The 22346-nt window shown below is 38.8% G+C and overlaps 2 protein-coding genes across 2 annotated transcripts in view; both read left to right on the top strand.

The window, feature by feature from the left end:
* The window catches only part of LOC121954902 (heterogeneous nuclear ribonucleoprotein L-like), a 39028-nt gene extending 33613 nt beyond the window's left edge, over nucleotides 1-5415 (top strand). The window contains exons 10-14 of the mRNA XM_042502644.1: nucleotides 1046-1167; nucleotides 1361-1562; nucleotides 2837-2894; nucleotides 3083-3181; nucleotides 4908-5415. Of these exons, the coding sequence (XP_042358578.1) occupies nucleotides 1046-1167; nucleotides 1361-1562; nucleotides 2837-2894; nucleotides 3083-3181; nucleotides 4908-4963 (537 nt within the window). The 3' untranslated portion in view covers nucleotides 4964-5415. The remainder of the gene's footprint in view (nucleotides 1-1045; nucleotides 1168-1360; nucleotides 1563-2836; nucleotides 2895-3082; nucleotides 3182-4907) is intronic.
* A 6351-nt stretch (nucleotides 5416-11766) lies between these two features.
* On the top strand, nucleotides 11767-20381 carry cdk1 (cyclin-dependent kinase 1). Its single transcript, XM_042501960.1, has 8 exons — nucleotides 11767-11829; nucleotides 12222-12264; nucleotides 12487-12643; nucleotides 13523-13646; nucleotides 14446-14616; nucleotides 15033-15196; nucleotides 17712-17853; nucleotides 20125-20381. The coding sequence occupies exons 2-8, from the start codon at nucleotides 12228-12230 to the stop codon at nucleotides 20239-20241; spliced, it is 912 nt and encodes a 303-aa protein (XP_042357894.1). The 5' UTR covers nucleotides 11767-11829; nucleotides 12222-12227; the 3' UTR covers nucleotides 20242-20381.
* Nucleotides 20382-22346: the final 1965 nt, after the last annotated feature.

Raw genomic sequence — 22346 nt, 5'->3', positions numbered from 1 at the left:
AGTGTATAGACTCATACAAAAGTAATTCCTCTCAGTTATCATATGTGACCCACAAGTAGTGCGTAAGGTCAAAGTATCTGCAGAGACGACCTTGGGCGAGACCATAAGTAGCACACATCTAAGAGGAAGCTATGAAAATGATGGGCACAGAAAAACACAAATATAGTGAGCTTGTTCCAAAAGGAGAGTGACTCAGGGGTTGGCTTTCACTTTAACTTTCACTGAATACTCTTTACAAACAGTTGCCAACAATTCCTGCAAACATTTAAAGTAGGTCTGGCACAATATCAGATTTTCAATGCACGGTTTTCATGGCCAAAAGAATTCATGATAAAAAATATTATTGCAATGTCTTGATAAAATAATAATAAAAATAATTCTATTTTTTAAATTTATCTTGAACTTTGTTTATTTTGCATTCTGTCTGTTGTTTTTTTTTTTTGGGTTAAATAAGTGCACCAAAAATATGTGAGTAGGCAGGTGTAGAGGGAGACACTGCTGAAACAGGAAGTTCCCCACATCATTACACTGGAAGCATATTAGGAAGTGATCTCTTACTGACAGACTTATTTCCCCCAAGGGATGATTTGTATATCAGTGACTCACCCTGTGATACCCTGAATTAAGGAAGAAAATTTTGTTTTCCTTGTATACCTCTGAAGAATTTAAAAAGAGCAGTTAGTAAACAGATGTTTTGATATAGTTTTGCTGTTGTCAGACTAACATGTTTACATATATTTTAAAAGTATAGTTTTTGTCGGACTAACACAATAATTCCACTTTTTTCCAACATAATTTAAACATACTGACTGACATGCAAATAATCGTTGGTGGGTAAAGGGCTCCTTTAATGTCTAATATGAACGATTACAGCCAAAAACCTGTTTCAGAGTTCATATGGGGACCTGACAAACTCTGTGGACCTATCCTGTGTTTATTGCTGTTACATCTAATCATAATGTGATCGACATCAATCTGTGTTGCTTATATAAAACATCTATTAACTCTTTGTGTGTGTGTGTGTGTGTGTGTGTGTTTGTTGCAGGTGAAGTTTATGAAGAGTGTTCCTGGCACAGCGTTGGTAGAGATGGGGGATGAGTATGCCGTGGACAGAGCCATCACACACCTCAACAGCATCAAGGTGTTTGGAAAGAGACTCAATGTCTGGTGAGAAGTACATCAGTACACACACATACAATATTCTATTATTAATATAGTTCCATATCTTTCACCATGTGTGTCAAATGTAAATGTGGTACGTTTTAAACTCTGTCTGGCAAACTGAAAAGACCACAAATGAACTAACACCTCAGTGCTACAACAGTGCTTTATAAGCCCTGTGCCTGTGTGCTGTGTGCAGTGTGTCTAAGCAGCATGCAGTCATCCCCAGTCAGGTGTTTGAGTTAGAGGATGGCAGCAGCAGCTATAAGGACTTTGCCATGACCAGAAATAACCGCTTCAGCAGCGCCGGACAGGCCTCCAAAAACATCATCCAGCCTCCATCTGCAGTGCTACACTACTACAACGTTCCTCCATGCATATCACAGGACCACCTCCTGAGGGTACGCAGCATCTGTCTGATCAATGTCCTGCTGTCTTCTATGAAGTAAAAGTACTTCCCTCCAACATGTCTGTCCCTCTCCCTGTCTCCGGCAGGAGTCACTGTCACACTTTGCTACCAAACTTTAACAGCTCTCAGGCTTTACAGTGTTAAATTCTTAATTTCACTCTTACATTGTGGAAATGTTGCTGCTGATTTATTTGCCAGTCCAGGGCGAGCTTCCTGACAGCTGTACTGTGTGATTTTGGGCAGTCCCAGATGAAAGATGACCATTGTGACAGAAATGTGGTGATATGTTTGGTTGTGGCTTTGAAACAGCGGTCCTACGTCACAGTGAGAAAGGTCCGAGGATGGCCATTGTCTCGGTTGTGCGATCAAAGACAGCCTGGGATAAAATTCTGACTGTGCCAAAAAATTTTGAATGAGAATCTCACTGTGTGACTGCTGTTTCACACCTACGTCTACAAACCAACCACTAGAAATGCAGCATAAAATGATGCACTGATCCACACGACTCTGCTAAATGCTAATAGATGCTAATACTTGCTCCGAGCTCTCGCTGCAAAATTGGTGTGCCACATTGTCCTTTTTTCCTCAGCCACAACCGCGTCCACATTGTCCTCCTCCTCTTCTGCAGACATTTTCCTACACACATAAATGTCGCTATAGCAAGAGCTCGATTCATGTTTGTTTACAATTTGCTCTTACCACACCGTAGATGGTATGAGACGACATTTTGTTCATGCCTGTTGACGTGGATGGACGTTGGTCCACAGCCTGTGATTTTGAAGGTGACGTCATCGTCTACATACATCAAACTTGATGTCGTACCGTAATTTATTAGATCCACGTCGCAGAGTATAGCTGCACTAAACTTATAAGATTGCAAAAATGTCATAGCAGAAGGCTTTAAGCAAATCTTTAAGAGTCCCCAATTCACCAACAAATATATTTCTTTATTCTACCAAACATCAGATTTTTTAAATATTTTATATTTTGTCATATATTAAAATTCTTCTTTATTTTAAGTATCATCCTGAAAATGTTTCTGTAGGTTCATCATCAAACCGTATGAGCGCAGTAATGTTTCATATTCAAATGAGCTGCTCAGAGAAATGCCCTCAGCAAAGAGGAGCAGTTTTCTAAATGTCTTGCTGGGGACAGATGGGGACATGTCTGTGTTGACAGCCTCCTCCAGATCAGGCCTCATGATGACTGAAGTTTTAGCCTAAGAGAGCATCACTCATATATGAGCTGCTTTGTTTGTTTTGGCAGCTATGTACAGAGCATGATGTGCCTGGCTTCGTCAAATTCAAGATGTTTGATGCCAAACGTAAGTACAACTTTAACTTTAAGTTCTTGTTAAAGTTCCTGAAGTGCACGTTGTCCTTTTGTAGTCTGTGATAGGATGAATGCTTTGACTGCTCTATTTGAACTGATTAACTTCAAAATGATTTAATTGTATTAATTAGATGTTTTTCTCTCCTCCTACTCTGCTTTGTCTGTGTCTCTGTCTCTCAGCCTCCTCTAAGACCATCTCTGGCTTGTTGGAGTTTGACAGTAAGACGGAGGCTGTGGAGGTTCTTACTGTTCTGAACCACTACCAGATCAGGATACCCAGTAAGTCTGTCCCAGAGACCCCCTCTGTCCAATAAACATTCATTTAGTCACTGTCCACTCTGTTAATAGCACATCATACCTTATTATATTTACACCTAAATGTCAAATCTATGGGTGGCACGGTGGCGTCGTGGTTAGCAATGGTGTCTCACAGCAAGAGGGTCCCTGGTCCAATCCCGGGGTGGAACGGGGTTCGGTCTGTGGGTGGGGGCCCTTCTGTGTCCTTCTGTCTCCCCGTGTCTGCAGTTCTCTCCGGGGTCTTCGGCTTCCTCCCACAGTCCAAAGACATGCAGCTCAGGTTGATTGATGACTCTAGATTGCCCTTAGGTGTGACTGTGAGCGTGTATGGTTGTCTGTCTATATGTGTCAGCCCTGCGATAGTCTGGCGACCTGTCCAGGGTGTACCCCGCCTTCTGCCCGATGACAGCTGAGATTGGCTCCAGCCCCCCCACAACCCTTGCGAGGACAAGCGGTTACAGAAAATGAATTAATGAATTAATGAATGTCAAATCTATTTATATCTGATATACACTTTGTTATTCCCTTTCCGTAATGCTGACTGTCTTCTTCATATTTTTAGTTTCAGCTACAATGCACATTTTCACATTGAAGACATCATGCTAAAATGCAAATTTTAATAATCTAACCAAATGGATATGTGCAAAGACAGCAGGAAGCTGCAGGGGGTCTCCAATATGAAAAACAAATCACATTTAGCATGCAGATTGTATGACCGTACATAATCCCTGGTTGAAGATGTGCATGCACTGTCAACGTTTTAGAATACTTAGCTTTTTTGCAGCAACTAAATTTTAAACATTGCCAACTGTCATGGCTACGTATGTAAACTGTAACTGTAACTTGACTGGATCACAGATGCATACTCATTGTAGTTTTACTGAATTATGATACCAGCTATGGCCATGGCCAGAGGCATCATGTTATTGGTTTGTCTGTCTATCCCATCCGTGTAATGTGATATCTCAAGAACGCCTGGAGGGAATTTCTTTAAATTTAGCATAAACATCCAATTCTGAACAACATACTATTGGTGTTGTGGTCACCTGTATGAATGATTTTGAAACATAGACCGTATTTATTTTTTATTTTAATAAATCTTTCTTTTACTTTGAAAACTTCAACTAAAAAAAACAAACAAGAAAACCTGATTAGACTTTAGTTGTCAAAGGTCGCTGTGACCTTGTGTCTGTCATGTTCTCGTGAATGCAGTATTTCAAGAGCGCCATGAGGGAATTTGGGAAATTTGGCACAAACATCAAGTTGGACTCAATGATGAACTGATTAGATTTTAGTGGTCGAAGGTCAGTATGACCTTAAAACATGTTTTTGGCTGTAGCTCAAGAATTCATACGCTAATGAAGACACATTTTTACACAAATATATAACAGAATAAAATGATGAAGTGATGACACTTTATATCCAAAAGGTCAAAGGTCAACTGGGACACTGTGACATCATCATGTTTTTTAATCTTTTTTGTTTGAAGTTGTTCAGATAAACAGTTTTTGGGGAAATGGAGGGACAGACAAACAGAGACTCTCTCCCTTTTAGTTGGATGTTCTCATTTTTACTGGTTTGAGCTGAATGCATCTTCTGTCCTGAACTTTCTGTACTCATTTCTTATTTCTTCTAGCCTTCTGTCTGTGACTGGGCATGGCCTATCGTCTCTGATACAGACTCTAATACGAGCTGTGTTTGTTTTCAGATGGGTCCAACCCATACACCCTGAAACTGTGTTTCTCCACATCGTCTCATCTGTGAAAGGCTGCAGAGCACAAGGAGAGGCTGCTGAGCCTGATGATGGCTGACCTCTGACCTGAGAGACGGCGAGGGACCAGGAGAGACAGACACACAGATGACCGAAAAGGAGAATCAGAGAGAGATGTGGCCTTTAAGGAGATAAAGATGGAGAGAAAAGTACTTAGGAGAGAGAAGACAGTATCACTGTTTCTAAACAGAACATCAGACCAGCCCACCATCCAACCACAGCTCAGCAAGCTGACCGACCACAGACTGTCTGACACACTTGCATTATGTCTTTATATTGTCATGTGGGACCTCTGGAGGACACTGCTCATGTATTTGTCCCAGAGGACTTCACTGCATGGTGAACTTGTCTCTGAGTGTCGACCTGGACTGTCAGACACACAGAGACACAGACTGACAGAGACACAGGCAGGCAGACAGACAGAAAGACAGACAGAGACACAGATAGAGACAGACAGACAGACACAGACAGCAGACAGAGACGCAGACAGGCAACAGAGACACAGACAGACAGACAGATAGCAGACAGAGACACAGATAGAGACATAGACAGACAAACACAGGCAGACAAGCAGACAGAGACATAGACAGACAGAGACAGACGGAGACACAGGCAGACATGGACTTACTCTGACGACTCTACTGTACAAACGAGAAGTCATCATTTGTTGTCATGGCGACTGAAACAATATTTTAACGTGTAAACGTGGATGAATAAATACAGTGTGTAGTTTTCGTCATTGAACAAGTTCTTATTTAGGGTTCATCAGTGCCACATGAACTTTGTACGCTGGCAGCAGTAAGTTCAGAGGACACAGGTGTCTCTCCCCACTGTTTGGTCCAGAGTGAGACATCTCAACCACTGAGCAGCTGTTTAGTTTGCTGTGGACATTCATGGTCCTCAGAGGAAGACTTTTTTGTGACCCTCTCAACCTGATTTTACCCCCGTCACTGGAAGGAGGTCAGAACTGTCTGCCAACTCTTAAATCCATGATATCTGAAAAATCAATGGCACGATCATGGAATTCACATAAATATTCATGGTTCCAAGAGGATGAATTGTATTTTTAAGACTTCTGTTATTTCTTTTAGCCTTTATCATTCCCTCCATCACCAGATGTTTCACCTAGACACAAGAAATATGAAGGTCTAATAAGCAGATTGTCATGACATGTATGAGCACATTCATTCTCCTCAGAGGATAATCTCTGTACATTTTTCATCTTCCTCTTAGTGCCTCCTAAAGCCAAAATATCCACTCTGTATACAAATATCTGTCAAATTGTCATGAAAGTTGCCCAATCTTATTTATGTCCCAAAGAGATGAACCCTTTGTATTTGAATGCTTTTCTCTCAAAGAGAAGTGTTACAGCCACACTCCTGCTGAGGCTCTAAAAATATCGAGTTATTATTGTGTTTTTAATTCTGTCTTACAGATTTTGGGGTGTAATGCGGGGCTGTGAGTGGGGTTAAGGATGGCAGAGGCATACATGGGACTAGCAGCACCAAAGAGAGCGATGTCCAGGCGCAGTAATTGCACTGAGCGGGTCCAGCAGTGGAGGTAGTCCATGCACTGACTCTGTAAACTACTGATACACTCAACATTCATTTTAACATAATGTTTTCGTGTTTTGCCGTTACCTTTAGAAATTCAACTTTATTATTTAAAAAATGCCATAGGCTGAATATTGTGATGGCTCTCTGTCACTCAGTATTGTATGTATATATAATGGTATCTTTTTTATCTTTGATATATGTTGCAGGAGGTTCAGATGGTATTCATATATTATTGCTATTATTATTACAGGGGCTGCTTGATTTCTCTTTTGCCTATGGTGCTGTGCATAATATCTAGACGTGTAAACATTAGTGAAGTTATCAGCAGAATAAGAGCTCCAGGGTGAGCGCAGCAGACACAGTGATGTCATCCAGCCATACTGCTGCAGAGTCATCAGCTGACTGTGAGTTCACTGCAGTCACAGCAGCAGCCTGAGGCTGGCAGTGTGATGATGGGAGGCAAATCATTTGGTGGACTGGAGTAGATTTGCAGTGGTGTGACGGTGCAGCTTCTCTGATGTTACATGCTAGATTTTGGGTTTTCTCTAAATCAAATGCAGATAAATGTCGGTGGGTTTTAGCTGTTAGGGCCTCAGTCCGCTGCTTCCTGTCACTTCCTCTTGTCGGTGCTCCTTTTGCAGCAGCATGTGCAGACATTAGAGTTGCTGGTACTTCAGTTATTACCAGTCATTTCTGTGAAGAACTAAATGTTTAGGTGATAAATATTTATCTGAAACCAAATTGGCTCCATTCTTCTCCAAAATGAGGAAAGAGGGCAATGAGGAATTTAAGAAGAAAAACCCAGATATTAGCAAGAAATCAGTAAAAATTTACAAGAAAATTAATTGAAAAATTAGAAAACAAAACAAAAACAAACTAATTTTTAAAAAATGCAAACAACACAACAACAACAAAAACAAGAAAGTTAAAAATAAAAATAAAAAACAAGGAAATGACCTGGACAATATATATATATATATATATATTATATAGTGATTATATGATATATGATATATATATCATATAATCACATATATCAATGTCTTGCCATTGCGCAGCATTTTTGATGACTGATTTTTAAAGTTTAAATCCCTTTGAAGGTGTCTGAATGCATCACAAGAAAAGTGATGTCGATCCAGATTTCAAAGACTTAAATCCAGAATGTGAGCATGATCTCAGCTTGTTCTCCTCAGTCAGGATTGATCGTAATGTGTTTTGAGACAAAAACCATGTTAGTGTGGTCCAGTCCATACTCACTAAATGTTTAGGTGATAAATATTTGACTCAATCTATCATCATCTCAGCACTGAAGTCTGATCATTAAAGAAAAGTCCTGCATTTAATCATTATTTCTTTCATGTGTTAGGGACACACGATAATATCAGCATGTCACTGCAGAGATATCTGCAGATATTGGCTTTACATTGAAAAGTCAGAATTGGCCAACATGCTAATTTTTGCCAAGATGACAAACCAATGGTTTTTTTTTTATTATTGACAAAGTGAACATGTGCAAAACATCGTCCCCAAGTTGAAGTATTTTTCTTATTTTGCACAGTGAAAGAATATTACATACCTTAGGCAGGTTTCCATTACAGGTTTGCGCAAAACTTAAGCGCTATTCTTTAAATTTAGATAAAACATAATTGCAAGATGTCATTACATTCCAGTAACTATGGTGATGGATGTTCAAAACATTAGCAGATTTATTTCTATTGCAGCCACAACACTAGCCGTCATTATTTCCAGTCCATCATGAGGGAGCCAGTTCCTACTGACAAGCACATAGCTATAGCACCATGTGACCTAGAAAAGACAAAAAATGTTCATTGCAGTTTTGTGAAATATGACTTTTGAAATAACACCTCATGCAAGTGTAAAAACTTTTTTGTGATAAATGGGAGTTTGTTTGTTTGTTTAAATTGATGTGTTTTAATTAGGCTTTTATATTCACAATTTCAGTTTGCGCAATTTAAGGATTAATGGACTCCTGCCTAGTGAAAAGCATTTTTTCCCTGGCTCCATCTGCTGATGGGCCATCAAAATAAGAGTACACAGAATGGGATGTTACAGAAATTTCACGACTGAATAGACTTGGTGATCATTAAAATTAGGTGGTAAAAAGAAAAAGTGGATGTATCAATATCGGTGTCAGTTATGTATCAGCAAATATTCAATATTGTGCATCGCTATCATGTATTTCCTCTCAGTGTAAACCACTGGAATATAGTCATAGGATGAGCAGAAAGGAAGGACTGTTGAATGCAGAATGATCTTATTGGTTGGACTTACAGTAACACCCACTAGTGAAGCATGAGGTCATCAGTGAACACACACCGCTGTCTGCTAAGTTCAAGGGTCCATCTCATGTACTTTTCTGTAGTTTTTTGCCATGGTTTCTGTGAGGAGCAATGAGTCAGCTGAGATTTGAGCTCTGCTGTGCTCAGCATTACAGTTGAGTCCACAGCACAGCCCAACAAAAGTCAGCTTTTAGACTGGTGTCACCTTTTAAAATGCTCTTGGTCTATGTTTTATACATATGACTGCTTTTTAGAATGAAGTGCACTACTACTGTAAGAACAGAACATGTTTGTCAAAGTAGAACCAAGATGTAACTCTCCGGTGTGGGTTGTTTATTTTAATGCACAGCATCTTTAAGAGCAGGCTGATGTTGCCTTTAAACATAGTCTTTATCAATTTTTTTCATACCTTACTAAAAACAGTGTCGTCTTGTACAGAAAACGCTTACGCTCATTTCAAAAATAAATGTGTACCTATTTGCACTGCGCATGGAAAACAACATCATGTTAAAGGACATTTTTTCTTTGACATCTTAAACAACATATTCATCTCTTCTCTTGCATGTCTTATTTTTATAATCTAATGCTCATATGAGATTTTTTTTGTGGATTTTGCATAAATTTGTGAATAAATAGGCTACCTAAAGTGGGAGTGGATGTTTGGACACACTGGACACAGAAACACAAAGCACATTGTCTCCGGTCCATCCTGTCTCTCTCGTGCAGTTTAGCTCCACGCCTTCCTTTTCTCAATATGCTGCCATCCATCACACTTATGAGTGAAGGCATGCTTTTTGTACATAATATGTAATTAAGGAAAAGGTGTGAAAAGTTTTTGACAGATGAATCTGACTTAGTTAAATTATTGCTCATTTTGATGTTGTTTGTACGTCTCTTACAGCACTTGAATCTTAATGTGTTTCTAAGAAAGTTTTCTTTATTCCTTTTTAAGTTTTTTAAGCCCTGGAATGATAAATGATAGCGGTTGTTACTCTGGAGCTGATGTGAGTTTTTCATCAAAGGACTGACAGTATGAGACAGATTCATAGGACTCTTTATCATTTTAAGGTTGTAAAAGTTAAATGTTGTTAATACCTGTAATCACTAACAAAACACTTCAAACAATGGTGTTCATTCATTCAAGAATCTCTGTGGTTGTAATTTATATGTACATGTTGAAATGGAATAAATTTAGATTTGGAGCTGAAAGGTCGGCCCCTCACAGCTCAATTAAGTTGCCTCTCACTTGTCTTCATTTTACAGCAAACAACTGCAACAGCAAAAAACAACTGTGTTTGACATAAGAAGGAAATTCTTCTTCACTTCTTCTTCTTTGGTCATAAACAAACAGATATACAAAAAAACAGACAGACAGACAGACATACGTGCATACAGTGGCACATTCGAGCCTCCATACAAAAGAGCACTGAATTCATCAAAAAAGCTCTCTCTTTCTCTCTGTAAGTATGTGTGTGTGTGTATATATATATACTACAGAGAGAGTTTTTTGTGTTTTTTTTTTAACAACCAGACATTTTTTTGGTGAATTATAGTGCTCTTTATATGGAGGCTTGAGTGTGCTGCTGTTTTAATTACAAACTTTTAAGACTTTTCACATTGTTAATGAATGTTTTTTTCAAAATCTATTATAAATGGTGTATTAAATTAGTATTACATTATGCAATGATTAGCTCAAAGTAAAATACTGCTATTAAAAAACATTTTAATTCTATTTCAATGCAAAAGATCTTACATTTTGAAATATTTCAACATAATTAATTCATCATTTGGACCTTTACCAGCATACATAATAAACTTTTACTTAGCTGTATTTTACTGGCACGACCGCCATTTTACTTGTATTTATATTAAAATTCATTCATCCATTAAATATATTTTTCAAATGCATCAATTCTTTTACTGAGTATACTGTAATTAAACACTGCAAAAATCAATCTACAGTTATTCCAGTGGCACACTCCAGACTTTATTAATTGCAGCCAGTGTTCAAGTGTTCGATGTCATAGTAATTCATCAGTAAAAACCTGGTGAACCAGTACAAATACATTCTGAGTCTGTGGGAAACATGAGCTAACCTGATCAGCATGAATAATAACAACATGTGAAACTGTCATTTGTTTACATCCACCATATAATACTTTCATATCTACTCAATACTTAACTTTAAACAAATGATCATTTGGAATATTGCCATGTGTGAATTATAGCACAACGGGCCCCTGGGTACAGATATTCAAGGGCCCCACCATCTCTCCTAGAAGCAGGACACCCAGACTTTGTGCTGGTTTTGCATCTCCTTGTGGTTTTTGTGCAGTCATTTTGGGGTCTCTTTGATGTAATTTTGTGTCTTATTGAGGTATATATATATATATGTGTGTGTGTGTGTGTGTGTGTGTGAGAGAGAGAGATAGATAGATATACAACAAAACATATCACATACGCTACAGTGAAATATTGTGTTCAACTGTAAAAGAAGGAGGAGACCAAATACATTTGTATCTACTGTTTTGTAGTACAGTAGATACAAATGTATCTTTGAATATGGGGTGAAAACAGCTGTCCAGACAGTTGCCTGTGATGACAGAAATGGACCCCAGGGACAACCAGAGTGAGCAATAAGAGCTCATAGAGTAATTAAACGCATCATTTTCTGAATACAAACGCACAATTATGGATAAATCCATTCATTGCTGTCCCGCCACAACACATTATATCTGTTCAGTTAAACGCTAGGGAGGTTCAGTGCCTGGGAGACAAAGCACGGGGTAAAAATATTTTCGTTTGCGTCGGCGCGTCCTCTCCCGCTCAGTCCACGTGATGGCCTCCCGCTCCCTGATTGGCGGTTTTGAAACACAGCGCGTGAGCTCATTGGTGAGTTTTTGAACCGCTGCATCACTGCGATCAATTCAAAAGAGTCTAGGAGCATTCCAGCGGCAGTCTGTGCACAGAGAGTACACACGGTAGGAAACGAGGCACAGTCCGGTAAGTATTATTTTACTTTATACAGACTGCAAACGAAATTGAATGATTAAACAGTACAACTGAAAACTCGGGCATTTCGGTGTGGACAGAAAAGCGCTCAGTTGCGACCAGAAAATCAGTAGAAGGTACCCTTGTAGAGTAAGCCTTAGCTAACGTTGAGCTAACGTTGGTGACCTTTAGTTAAGCAGAAAAAACGGTAACTTAACGTGACTAAATTTCAGTCTTTCCAGGTTAAGTTGCTGTTTTAACGTTGAAAAACACAAATGAACAGTTAAACAGCTCATGTAAAAAAAAAAAAAAAAAACTGGCTATGTGTTAAAATAGAGAGGCAACTAACGTAAAGATAGCTGTAACAACGTCAGCACTATTGATATGACTGTTTTTTTTTTTAGGCAATAATGGAAGACTACTTGAAGATAGAGAAAATTGGAGAAGGTTGGTCTTACTGTTTTCTTGTCTTCTCAGTTATTGTGAAATTGCTTCAAATGTTATACATCGGAGATGATGGCATGCAGTAATGGAAATAAAGTTAAGTTATTAAGTCATTGTTTTCAGCATTCTCCTATTGTCTTTATAGCTACTTTCATCATCAAGGTGACGACTTTAAAGTGCATTCAGTATTAGATTGGCTCCTTTGGTAACATGATGTCCCTACAGGTACCTATGGGGTGGTGTACAAGGGCAGGCACAAGGCCACAGGGCAAGTGGTGGCCATGAAGAAGATCCGTCTGGAGAGTGAGGAGGAGGGGGTTCCCAGCACAGCTGTCAGAGAGGTGTCTCTGCTTCAGGAGCTCAATCATCCCAATGTTGTACGGTACGCTCACCCTGTGTGGAGTGGAGAGGGTTATCGAATGGGAAGAAAGGGTTTAAAAAGTGAATTTCCTTCTGATGAAATGTTATAATATGTTAAACTTATATCAGGACACTCGCAAATGTATTAGATCTCAGTGAAAATAAGCTCCAAGAAAACAGCAGCACTGAGATAGAAAAGCATCTGATGCTACGGCACTGCTGCTTTCTGTGTTCTGAGTTGTATGTCACTGTCATGGCTATTTCACAGGCTTATGGCACTTATAAACACTGTCACTCATGCCCCACTGTTTAACCACCTTATAAAGACACATCAACAATAACATCCAGGTTGGAATTGACCTATGCCACTAGAACAACAGTGGCTTACATAGATGCACCATTTACAAACAAAAAAAGGGAGAATTTTTTAAATATCCTATTGCAATTCTTTTTGATGGATATTGCAATTGCAATATTACTCATGATTAGGGCTGCAAATTTTAAGCACTTTCCTTAATCAGTTAACCAGTAAAATTAACGATTGATTTATCATTATTTGAAAAAAAAAAAAACCCAAACAAAACATAAAACAACACCAAATGTGTTTCCTTTTTTCCTGAGTCAAGGTTAAAAGCATCATATTGCATATTCTTTGACAGCATTTCATAGCCTATCGATTAATCGCTTAAATTTTACATGTAAGATTAAATTAATTCTGATCGATTAGTCGATCGTTGATATATTGTTACCATTCATACTCAAGATTATTGCATATCATTTTCACTGAGAAAAAATACACTAAATTAATATGATATGGGTTTTGATAGGGTCTGTACCAAAAAAAAAGCATGCTCCCTTGCTTAGTCAGCTCTTTTTTTTTGTGTTTGTGTTTGTGTCCCAGACTCCTGGATGTCCTGATGCAGGAGTCTCGTCTTTACCTCATCTTTGAGTTCCTGTCCATGGATCTGAAGAAGTACCTAGACTCCATCCCCTCTGGACAGTACATGGACCCCATGCTGGTCAAGGTACCTTTCATTGGGATGAATAACACCTTTCAGCAGTTAATCTTAGGGAACTACTGATTTGTAGTCTAGTGTGATGGTTTTAATTGGATTATGGAATGACATAAAATATCACAAGGTGGGAGCTGTAATTTTTACAGGAGTTATAATTTTTCAGTTACATGGGGGGGTTATTAAATGACTCAAACACTAGCAAAAGGAAAAGGGACAAAAGCACATGAAAATTACTTACAAGTTAGCCAAAATATGGGGTAAAGTAAAAATCACTTGAAAAAAAAGCCTAAGTTTCATATGTTTACAGCTGTCAGAAATAGCAATAACTTTATGTATTTGTGTCACTAGAGCAGGGTGATGTGGAGGATATCAAGTATCACAAGAGTTTTGACCAAATATTGATACCATTAATATATGGCCCACCATATTTGTCACTGTAAAAAAAAAATAAGAAAAAAGAAAACGTGGTGAGGGGTGGACGATATTACCAATTTTGCTAATACTGAGGGTTACCACTGACTTTCATTAACGGCAGCTTCATATCATTTGAAGTAAATATTTAACCATTAGCCAAAGACTTTAATTGAAATTACATTTAAATACTATAGCTAATACCAGAACTGACGGTCTTTGCCGCCATCTTTATGAGTCACCCATACTAAAAGGGTGATGCCATGGAAAAAGCTCTGTGATTGGGTGCTCAGGTTTAAAACAGATTAATGTGCCATTTATCTCTTGCTGCCAATCCATTTCAACAACCCTGACCATGTTTCCATCTCCATGTTCATTTCCCTTCGCCCCCTTTTAGAGCTACCTTTACCAGATCTTGGAGGGCATTTACTTCTGTCATTGTCGTCGAGTCCTCCACAGAGACCTGAAACCACAGAACCTCCTAATCGACAACAAGGGAGTTATCAAACTGGCAGACTTTGGTCTGGCTCGGGCCTTTGGTGTGCCTGTCAGGGTCTACACCCATGAGGTGAGAATCCACTCACACACAGATGCTAGAATGTACCCAATGAATCAGTGTTTCTCCTAGTTACTTGTGCTCTTGTGCTGTCACTATGTACTAATCAAGGATGGAGGTGGTTGGAGTTAGGGCAAATACTGTTTGGTGGGTAGATTTTAGCATTTACCATTCACACACAGGGCTGGAAATGAACTTTTTTTGTCCACTGTGGCTGGTGGCTGATGCTAATTGCCAACCCTGTTGACACTGGGATTCATAGACTAGAACTGCACTGACACAGAGGTCAGAGGTGAAGCATCACCAACACTACGTGAACAAACCACCAGGCTCTGAAATGACTGCTGAGCTGAATGAACCCGTCTGTGTCTGTGTCTGTGTCTGTGTCTGTGTGTGTGTGTGTGTGTGTTTGTTTGTTTGTTTTCCAGGTTGTAACCCTTTGGTACCGGGCTCCAGAGGTCCTTCTGGGTTCCCCCCGATATTCAACCCCTGTGGACGTTTGGAGCACTGGGACCATCTTTGCTGAGCTCGCCACTAAAAAGCCTCTGTTCCATGGAGACTCTGAGATTGATCAGCTCTTTAGGATCTTCAGGTAGGCTCACCAAAGCATACACACAAGCATTTAGTAGAACCTTCATCAGGTGTTCCACATAACGGTGGAAGTTACCTTCTCAGGCACACTCTGCTGTGCTCTGCTGCCATAAGTATCTGGTGCGCAGACCTCATGCGCCCAGTAATGCAGGAGGTCTGGGTACTTTTACACTGCAGGAAAAGAGCTTTTTTGCTTCATGCACTACTGAGCAGCACTCATAGAAATGAAAGAGGCCCTGCCTCTATCTTCCGGGCTGTTTTTGAACACATCCATGAAGCGAGGCTATAATCTAGTATGTTCAGGTAATCCTGTGATTTCTGATAAAAATGGTCCAACTATAAGAATCTCTGCCAGAAGTAAACAGCAAGGCATTTGTAATGTTATCATCCTATTTACAACTATCACATTGAATTAATTGAATTAAGAATCACATTTTTTTTATGTTTTTGTTTGTTTGTTTTTTTTAATTTCAAAATTCTTGAATCAATGCAATTCAGCTGCGGCGGTGAAAATAAGTTGCTGCTTTTATTGTGATAGTCTCTGAGCTTTAGCTTCTAGCTTTATCTTTTTCACCTGTTCTTGCTGCTGATTCACTTTGACATCCCAAATATATACTTCAAACAGACTGTAGACCCTTCTGTCTGCTCCTCTGTGGGACTGCATTTTCATTTTCCAAAACTTATATCATGTTTCTTCAGAGTGCAGTTAGTGACAGTGGGCTCTACGCTAGCTCCTATAGCTTAATAAACCATCAGAAAGTCGCAGGGTTTTGGCCTGATTCACATTACACACGGAAACCGTGCATTACGGCAATCTCGCCAAACTGCAGCATGTTTTACGCTCGTGGTGTTCACACTGACAGCGTTGTGGCTGCAAGGCTTCTGCAGGGTTGCCTGCTGCTGTGAGTTCTGTATTTCCACATTTATATGCACAAATTCCACTCATTTATGAAGAACAACACGGCCTTGAAAATATTTCAAAATAAAATGCCTTCTGTCAGCAACTGATGGGATTTTGTCAACAGACTTAATTTGAGGACTTTTATTTGTCTTTGTCTTTCCTCATCTCTGTGACAGAGAGAGACTTTTAAACTGCAGTAAAAGGCGATATAGAGTCAACGTAATCATCAAAACACCATATTCATTGTTTATTTCTGCCCGTAGAAAAAATTGGCGACTGTTTTTCTAGATGTGCTGCGCCTGAGACGCAGCAAAGACATGCCTGACAAGTGCTGCTTATGCAGGCTGTGTAGATGCTCTAACTCATTATTTAACATGGACTCGGAAAAAACCCAACTGGTTCAGCGATGCTCACACACTGCTTCTGCGTGAGATGCGACACAGGCCTTAACCAGGGGTCACTTCCTATGGGTGCCAAAAGGAAGTGGTCAGTGCACCATGGAAAACTGGCACACTTCATGGTGCTTCAGCGTCCAGTGTGAACCCGTGTTAGTGTGTATCAGCTATGAAGCTTTCAGCAAAAGATGAACTTCAGTAATACATTAATTTTTTTTCATCTTTCAAAAGCAAGCGTACAACCTGCAACTTTCCATAACACTACATGACTGGTTCATTAATGCAAAAGAAAAAAAGTTTGCACATTGCACAGTAAGAGGCACAATATGATGAGTTAAATAATGACTTTTTTGTACATCAATCTGAGTCATATTCAGTGTCCCCAATTCAGACATTTGTCAAGAGTTTTTATCTTTGTAAATATAAATTATATTGAAGTTTTCAGAGATTCCAACGGTTTCTTCCACTTCTGCAAAGAGAGATAAGTCTGTCTGTTGACCTGTTCTTTTAAGAGTCACACATGAAAATGAAAGAAAGGTTGTCTCTGGTCCACTTCACCATGGTGGCTCGCCTCGCCAGCATTAAAAGCGATTGAACCACTTCACCATGTTGTCAAAGAGAGACGGGGACATTTCCAGGCAGACATAAAAGTGGATTTTCTGACACCCGTTGACCTGTTGCTGTACTAATGTTTATACATACTGCCCTCTAAAATAACTGAATTTTTTTGTATTCCCACAAGCCGTGCAACCTAGTGCCTACATGAGTTTTACATTTGGGACAATGTTGTGAAATTCCTGCTTTATACTTACTATAAATGTATGTTGATAAATAGATATTATGTAGTATATTGTATTTTAACTCTTTATATCTTTTGCAGAATCACTCTCTACTCACTAAACAGATAACGTAGCTGAACTTTGTTTTAAACAGTTCTGAAATAATCCAATAATAATCTAGCAGGCCACTTTCTTATTTTGTGAATAAAGAACTACACAAGTCATACATGCTGCAGCGTCTGTGTTACATTCAGTCCTGAAAGTTCCTGAACTATCAGAAGGCATAGTCCCCAGGACAGGGACTATTTTAACAGCTGGACCTATCAAACATGAGCTGGAGGTAGTTCCTGAGGGTCTTGGTCTTCTGGGGCACTTCCTGTTTAACCATCTTTCTCTGCTATTCCTTCTCTGAATCCTGCTGTCTGTTTCTGTTCTCTGCAGGACTCTGGGAACCCCAAACAATGAAGTGTGGCCTGACGTAGAGAGCCTGCCGGACTACAAAAACACCTTCCCTAAATGGAAGTCTGGCAACTTATCATCAATGGTGAAAAACCTGGATAAGAACGGCCTGGACCTGCTAGCGGTAAGAACTACGGCTGGGACATTTAACAACTCAATTCTAAATGATATTATGGGGGTAATGATTTGCTTTGTCTTACAAGATAATACCAGATAGGAGGATGCAGTCCTTGTTTTTGCTATGTGTGGTTAACATCAGTCCTCCAAGAGTTCCTTTTTTCAAACCAGTCAGTCACATAAAAATCAGTACTGAGAAACTGCAGAATTGGGTAAGATGAACTTCAGGAGCACGTCTAGTATTACCTGACCTTCAGAAATGGATAACTTTGCGTCGGGTCACAAGTGCCAAATAAGGGCCCTCTCCACCTGAGGAGCCACAAGGGATTAATTATTAACTGGTATCTTTAATTGGCTACAAGGGCCAATGATGGTAATATAGAGGGTCAGTTAACCATTAATTAGTGGACAAATGGACCAGGCATCACTAAATGGTATCTTTGTATTGGAGTGTGTGTGTGTGTGTGTGTGTGTGTCCCCTCTCCTCTCAGGTCACCTCAAAGGAGGCAGCTGAATTTCATGGAAATGTCCATGTCAAACTCCTCCATTTTACAGACATACCTTTCAACAAATAGTCAAAATATTACAACAGGAAGAGAAAGGAGGTCGTAACAAAGGCAGCCATATAATTTTTGTGTGGAAAAATATCTGCTACATATCCCATATCATTGTGTAAAGAAAAAGTTCAAGAAGCCAATTTCCAGAAATGTTTCATTTTCGTTCGTATTGGAGTAAATGGGGAATTTTTCGGCTCTTCCTTTTGACGCCCCATGAGCCAGCTGTGTTGGGTTGTCAGCTTTCAAACCCACTTAATTCAACAACCACAAGTTTTCCTACGCTGTGATGTACAAATTGTGTACATTCGCTGCTCGCTGTGGGAGTAGTGGCAGTTTGTTCAGGAAATTTTTTGATTATTTTTCAGCTCCTCCACACTAACAACAGAGTGGCTTTGATCTCTGACAAGAGTTCCACCCATAAGAAACCATTGTAAAATCTGAAAACGTCTGAAAAACATCACCATACGTTCACTGCGAATTCGTAAAAACCATACAAGTCATGAAAATTTCCAGTTACGTCAACACAATCCACGACCTGGTGAACCGTTTAAAGTTTGAATCATTTCTCTGCTTCAACGTATGGCGATGTTCTATGGCCTCAAAGAGTCATGAACTTGAGCTCTTTTTTCATCGATTTCAGGAGGCTCTTCATTTACTTTAAATGGGAAATTTTCTGCAGTTTTTGGGGGATTTGGGGAAAACCGCTTGGCAAAACTCATAGCACACCATTCCTGAATTTTCCGCACATTTTGATGTATGTTTCGCAATGCAGGCACTTCAGGATATGTGTTGCGCCGTATTGTAATAGGTTCCTTGCGCTGCTACGCAGTGCAGGCACCCTAATGAAAATGCAGCACAGTCAGGATACAGACACTTCATGCATCGCAGGTGTGACTTGAAAGACATGGTGGAGCGCTGTGGATGTGTTATATGCTATATATATATGCTATAAGGGAGCTGTATGGCTTCAGTGGATAAATAGATCTGTCCTTCATTACAATCCTTAAATCTGATCCTCATAATAGGTTTATTTTTAAGTTGTCTTGGCACATTTCTTATGTGTCACACAATATCAGGCTGTGTAATATGCTATTAAAGGTAACATCTGTACACCTACTCCATGCCTTACAAGTTTACTCAAGTCACCATTTTATCCTACTTGGTTCTTCATCAGGTATATATATATATATATATATATATATATATATATATATATATATATATCGGAGATTACTCCTGTTCTCCCTTAACCTTAATTTAATACAATTTTGAATGCAGGGGTTTGCAGACTGATGGTGGCTTTTATTATAGTGTTTTAATATAAAGATGAATTCTAATATATATTTAAAAAAAATCTAGATATGCTGCTGCTGCATCATGCCTGAGGGAGCCAGTTCCTACTGACAAGCTCATAGCCATGGCCTCATGTGAGCTAAAAAAAGACTAAAAAGTGTTTCCATTGTAGTTTTGCCAATATGGCCTTTTCTAATTACCTGAAATACCATGTTGTGTGAGCGTAAAAATGTTTACAATAAATGGGCGTTCGTTTGGGGTTTTTTACGTGTTTTCGTTAGGTGTATTTTACATTCTCAATTTCATTTTGTGCAATTTTGGGGTTAATGGAAACTCACCTAATGTAGAAGTCCTATTGTCACTCCATATCCGGATCTCCTGAATGATGGTCTCTTGTTTTTTTCCTCTGTCTTGTTTGTTTTCCGTAGAAAATGTTGACCTACAATCCTCCCAAGAGGATCTCGGCACGTGAGGCCATGACTCACCCTTATTTTGATGACCTGGACAAATCCACTCTACCTGCTGCCAGCATCAACAAAATCTAAAACACATAAAAATAGTCATACTCATTGTGAATTCTCATTCTGTAAATACTTCTGTGTTCTAATTTTTGTAGACCTTTAGTACAAGTTTGTCTTTCAACAACGTTTTTTCAATAAATCTGCACTTTGTGTAATTCTCATAACTTAATACTTGTTCTTATAATTAACATTTGCTTGAAAATATAAGGCTTGACATGAGGGTACAACAATGCTGTGTAGCCTGGATCCATACAGCCTAAACCTTGGCTCAGAAAATGCAAACAATACAGACCTTTCGGCTATAGGTGTGGAAAAAAAAAATCGCTTTTACATATAAAGCCCATTATCACACATCACAATTTGCCTCAGAGGAACCTTTATGAATAATAGTAGTACTATATGATAGTACCAGGGTTCCCATGGTCATGAAGAACCTTGAAAGTCTTAAAATTTTGCAATCACATTTTCCAAGCCTTAAGAAGTTATGTAAGTGGAGTTAGTAAAAATCATTGAAAGTTTTGGAAAGGTCATGGAATTGTGTTGTGTGTAATGAAATTGTTAGTAATCTGTGGATAACCTTCCATTAATGACAAATTTATCTTGGCTGTAAATGTTGCATAGCTCTAATATGTGCCTGTGTGACATTTTACAATCACATACCTCTCCTCTATTTCGTCTCTCCCCTCATGTTTGATTCTGAATCTGGTTTGTCTGATATGGGCAAGCTTTTGTATGGGTCCATGAATAGTCAGAATATTTGAATATCAGAATATTTATGGGCAAAATTTAGACATTTTGCCCATAAAAATGTTTGGGAACCCAGTAGTACACATGTATGAATATATAATATATGGGGGTAATAGATAGATGGACAGAGAGATGGTTTCAATGGAACATTACAAAAAGAGCCTTTTGCAGCCTTTTCGTCTATGTACAGTCTTTGTACAAGTTTTGTGCAGAAAGTGTAGAAGGAAAAAAAGAGTTGAAAGGCTTATCCTCTTTTACTTTTATACACATGAGAGGGTTTGCTTTAATGTCTGTTGATGGGGTTAGGACCAAGGTCTGCCTGCATCACTGTCACGTCACTCAGCATGGTAACTGATTTTCAAGCATAATTTCTTTCCACATACATTTTTTCTGCGGAAAAATAGGGATATTCTTTAATAAAGGAAAGGGCTGTTACCTCAGACTTGGTTTGAAAATAACATTTATTTCTGTGACACTCAATAGTGTTTCAGAAGGATCATTAGACTAAGTGATTGATGAAGAGTTCCTTTCCCTTACTGCTAAAGAGTTGTCTGTGGTAGCTAAGGCCCATTCTATGGGTGTTTCAGAGTTATACAGAGGAAAGTTATTTTCAGTACCTGATGTGTGCAACCCACCCAATCTGTACTGCGGTCTGCCATCCTGGACATCTATCTACTGGACAAACATATGTTTTATACCTGTCAGATACTTTCTATGCATGCTTGGTCAAACTAGATATTGCCTTTTACTGTCAGAGACAGATCGGAGCCGGAGGAAGATGAGAACCATCGTGAAAATATCACATGAATTTATTATTATTATTAAAGACGTCCGAGACTGATTTCCATGTCCAAATTGAGAAAATGAACTTCATTTTGTTCTCTGAAGCTACTCTGTTGCATTTGCCTCATTGAAAATAATTTACATATTCTTTGGCTAATTACTCTTCTGAGCTTGTCTGCATACTTTTGGCATGTTAGAAGAGAATAACTGTAATTTTGAATATTGCCAATAAAGTAAAGCAGGTGCCTTCAATGTTTGTGCTAGCTGTGGAGATTGATTTCTTCATAGATGAGGAAAGAATGAGGCCTCAGAGTTTACTATAAATCAAACTTGTATAGCAAATACAAAGTAAAATTAGTAACAAAAAGCGGCAAATGAACAACACAAACACAAAAAGCTAAAATAGAGCAATAAGATTATTAGATTATTATAACTAAAATGAAATAGTAAAGGTATAGTATAAATTACATATTTTAAATTAATTTTATTTAATTATTTAATCTTATTTCTTTTTTAATGAATATAATTTTCTTTTTTAATGAATATAATTTTCTTTTTAAATGAATTTATTTAATATTTATTGTCTTCACAGCTTGTGA

This window comes from Plectropomus leopardus, chromosome 15 (assembly GCF_008729295.1).
Source record: "Plectropomus leopardus isolate mb chromosome 15, YSFRI_Pleo_2.0, whole genome shotgun sequence".
NCBI classification, from domain to species: domain Eukaryota; kingdom Metazoa; phylum Chordata; class Actinopteri; order Perciformes; family Serranidae; genus Plectropomus; species Plectropomus leopardus.
Note: the sequence above shows the minus strand (reverse complement) of the source record. Positions and strands in the feature narration are given on the sequence as shown.

What these genes read in the sequence shown, in the direction of transcription:
- cdk1 (XM_042501960.1), top strand. Translation starts at nt 12,228, where the DNA reads ATGGAAGACTACTTGAAGATAGAGAAAATTGGAGAAG. An exon ending in TGGACCCCATGCTGGTCAAG is followed by an intron (nt 13,647 to 14,445) that starts GTACCTTTCATT and finishes GCCCCCTTTTAG; the next exon opens with AGCTACCTTTACCAGATCTT. An exon ending in ACGGCCTGGACCTGCTAGCG is followed by an intron (nt 17,854 to 20,124) that starts GTAAGAACTACG and finishes TGTTTTCCGTAG; the next exon opens with AAAATGTTGACCTACAATCC.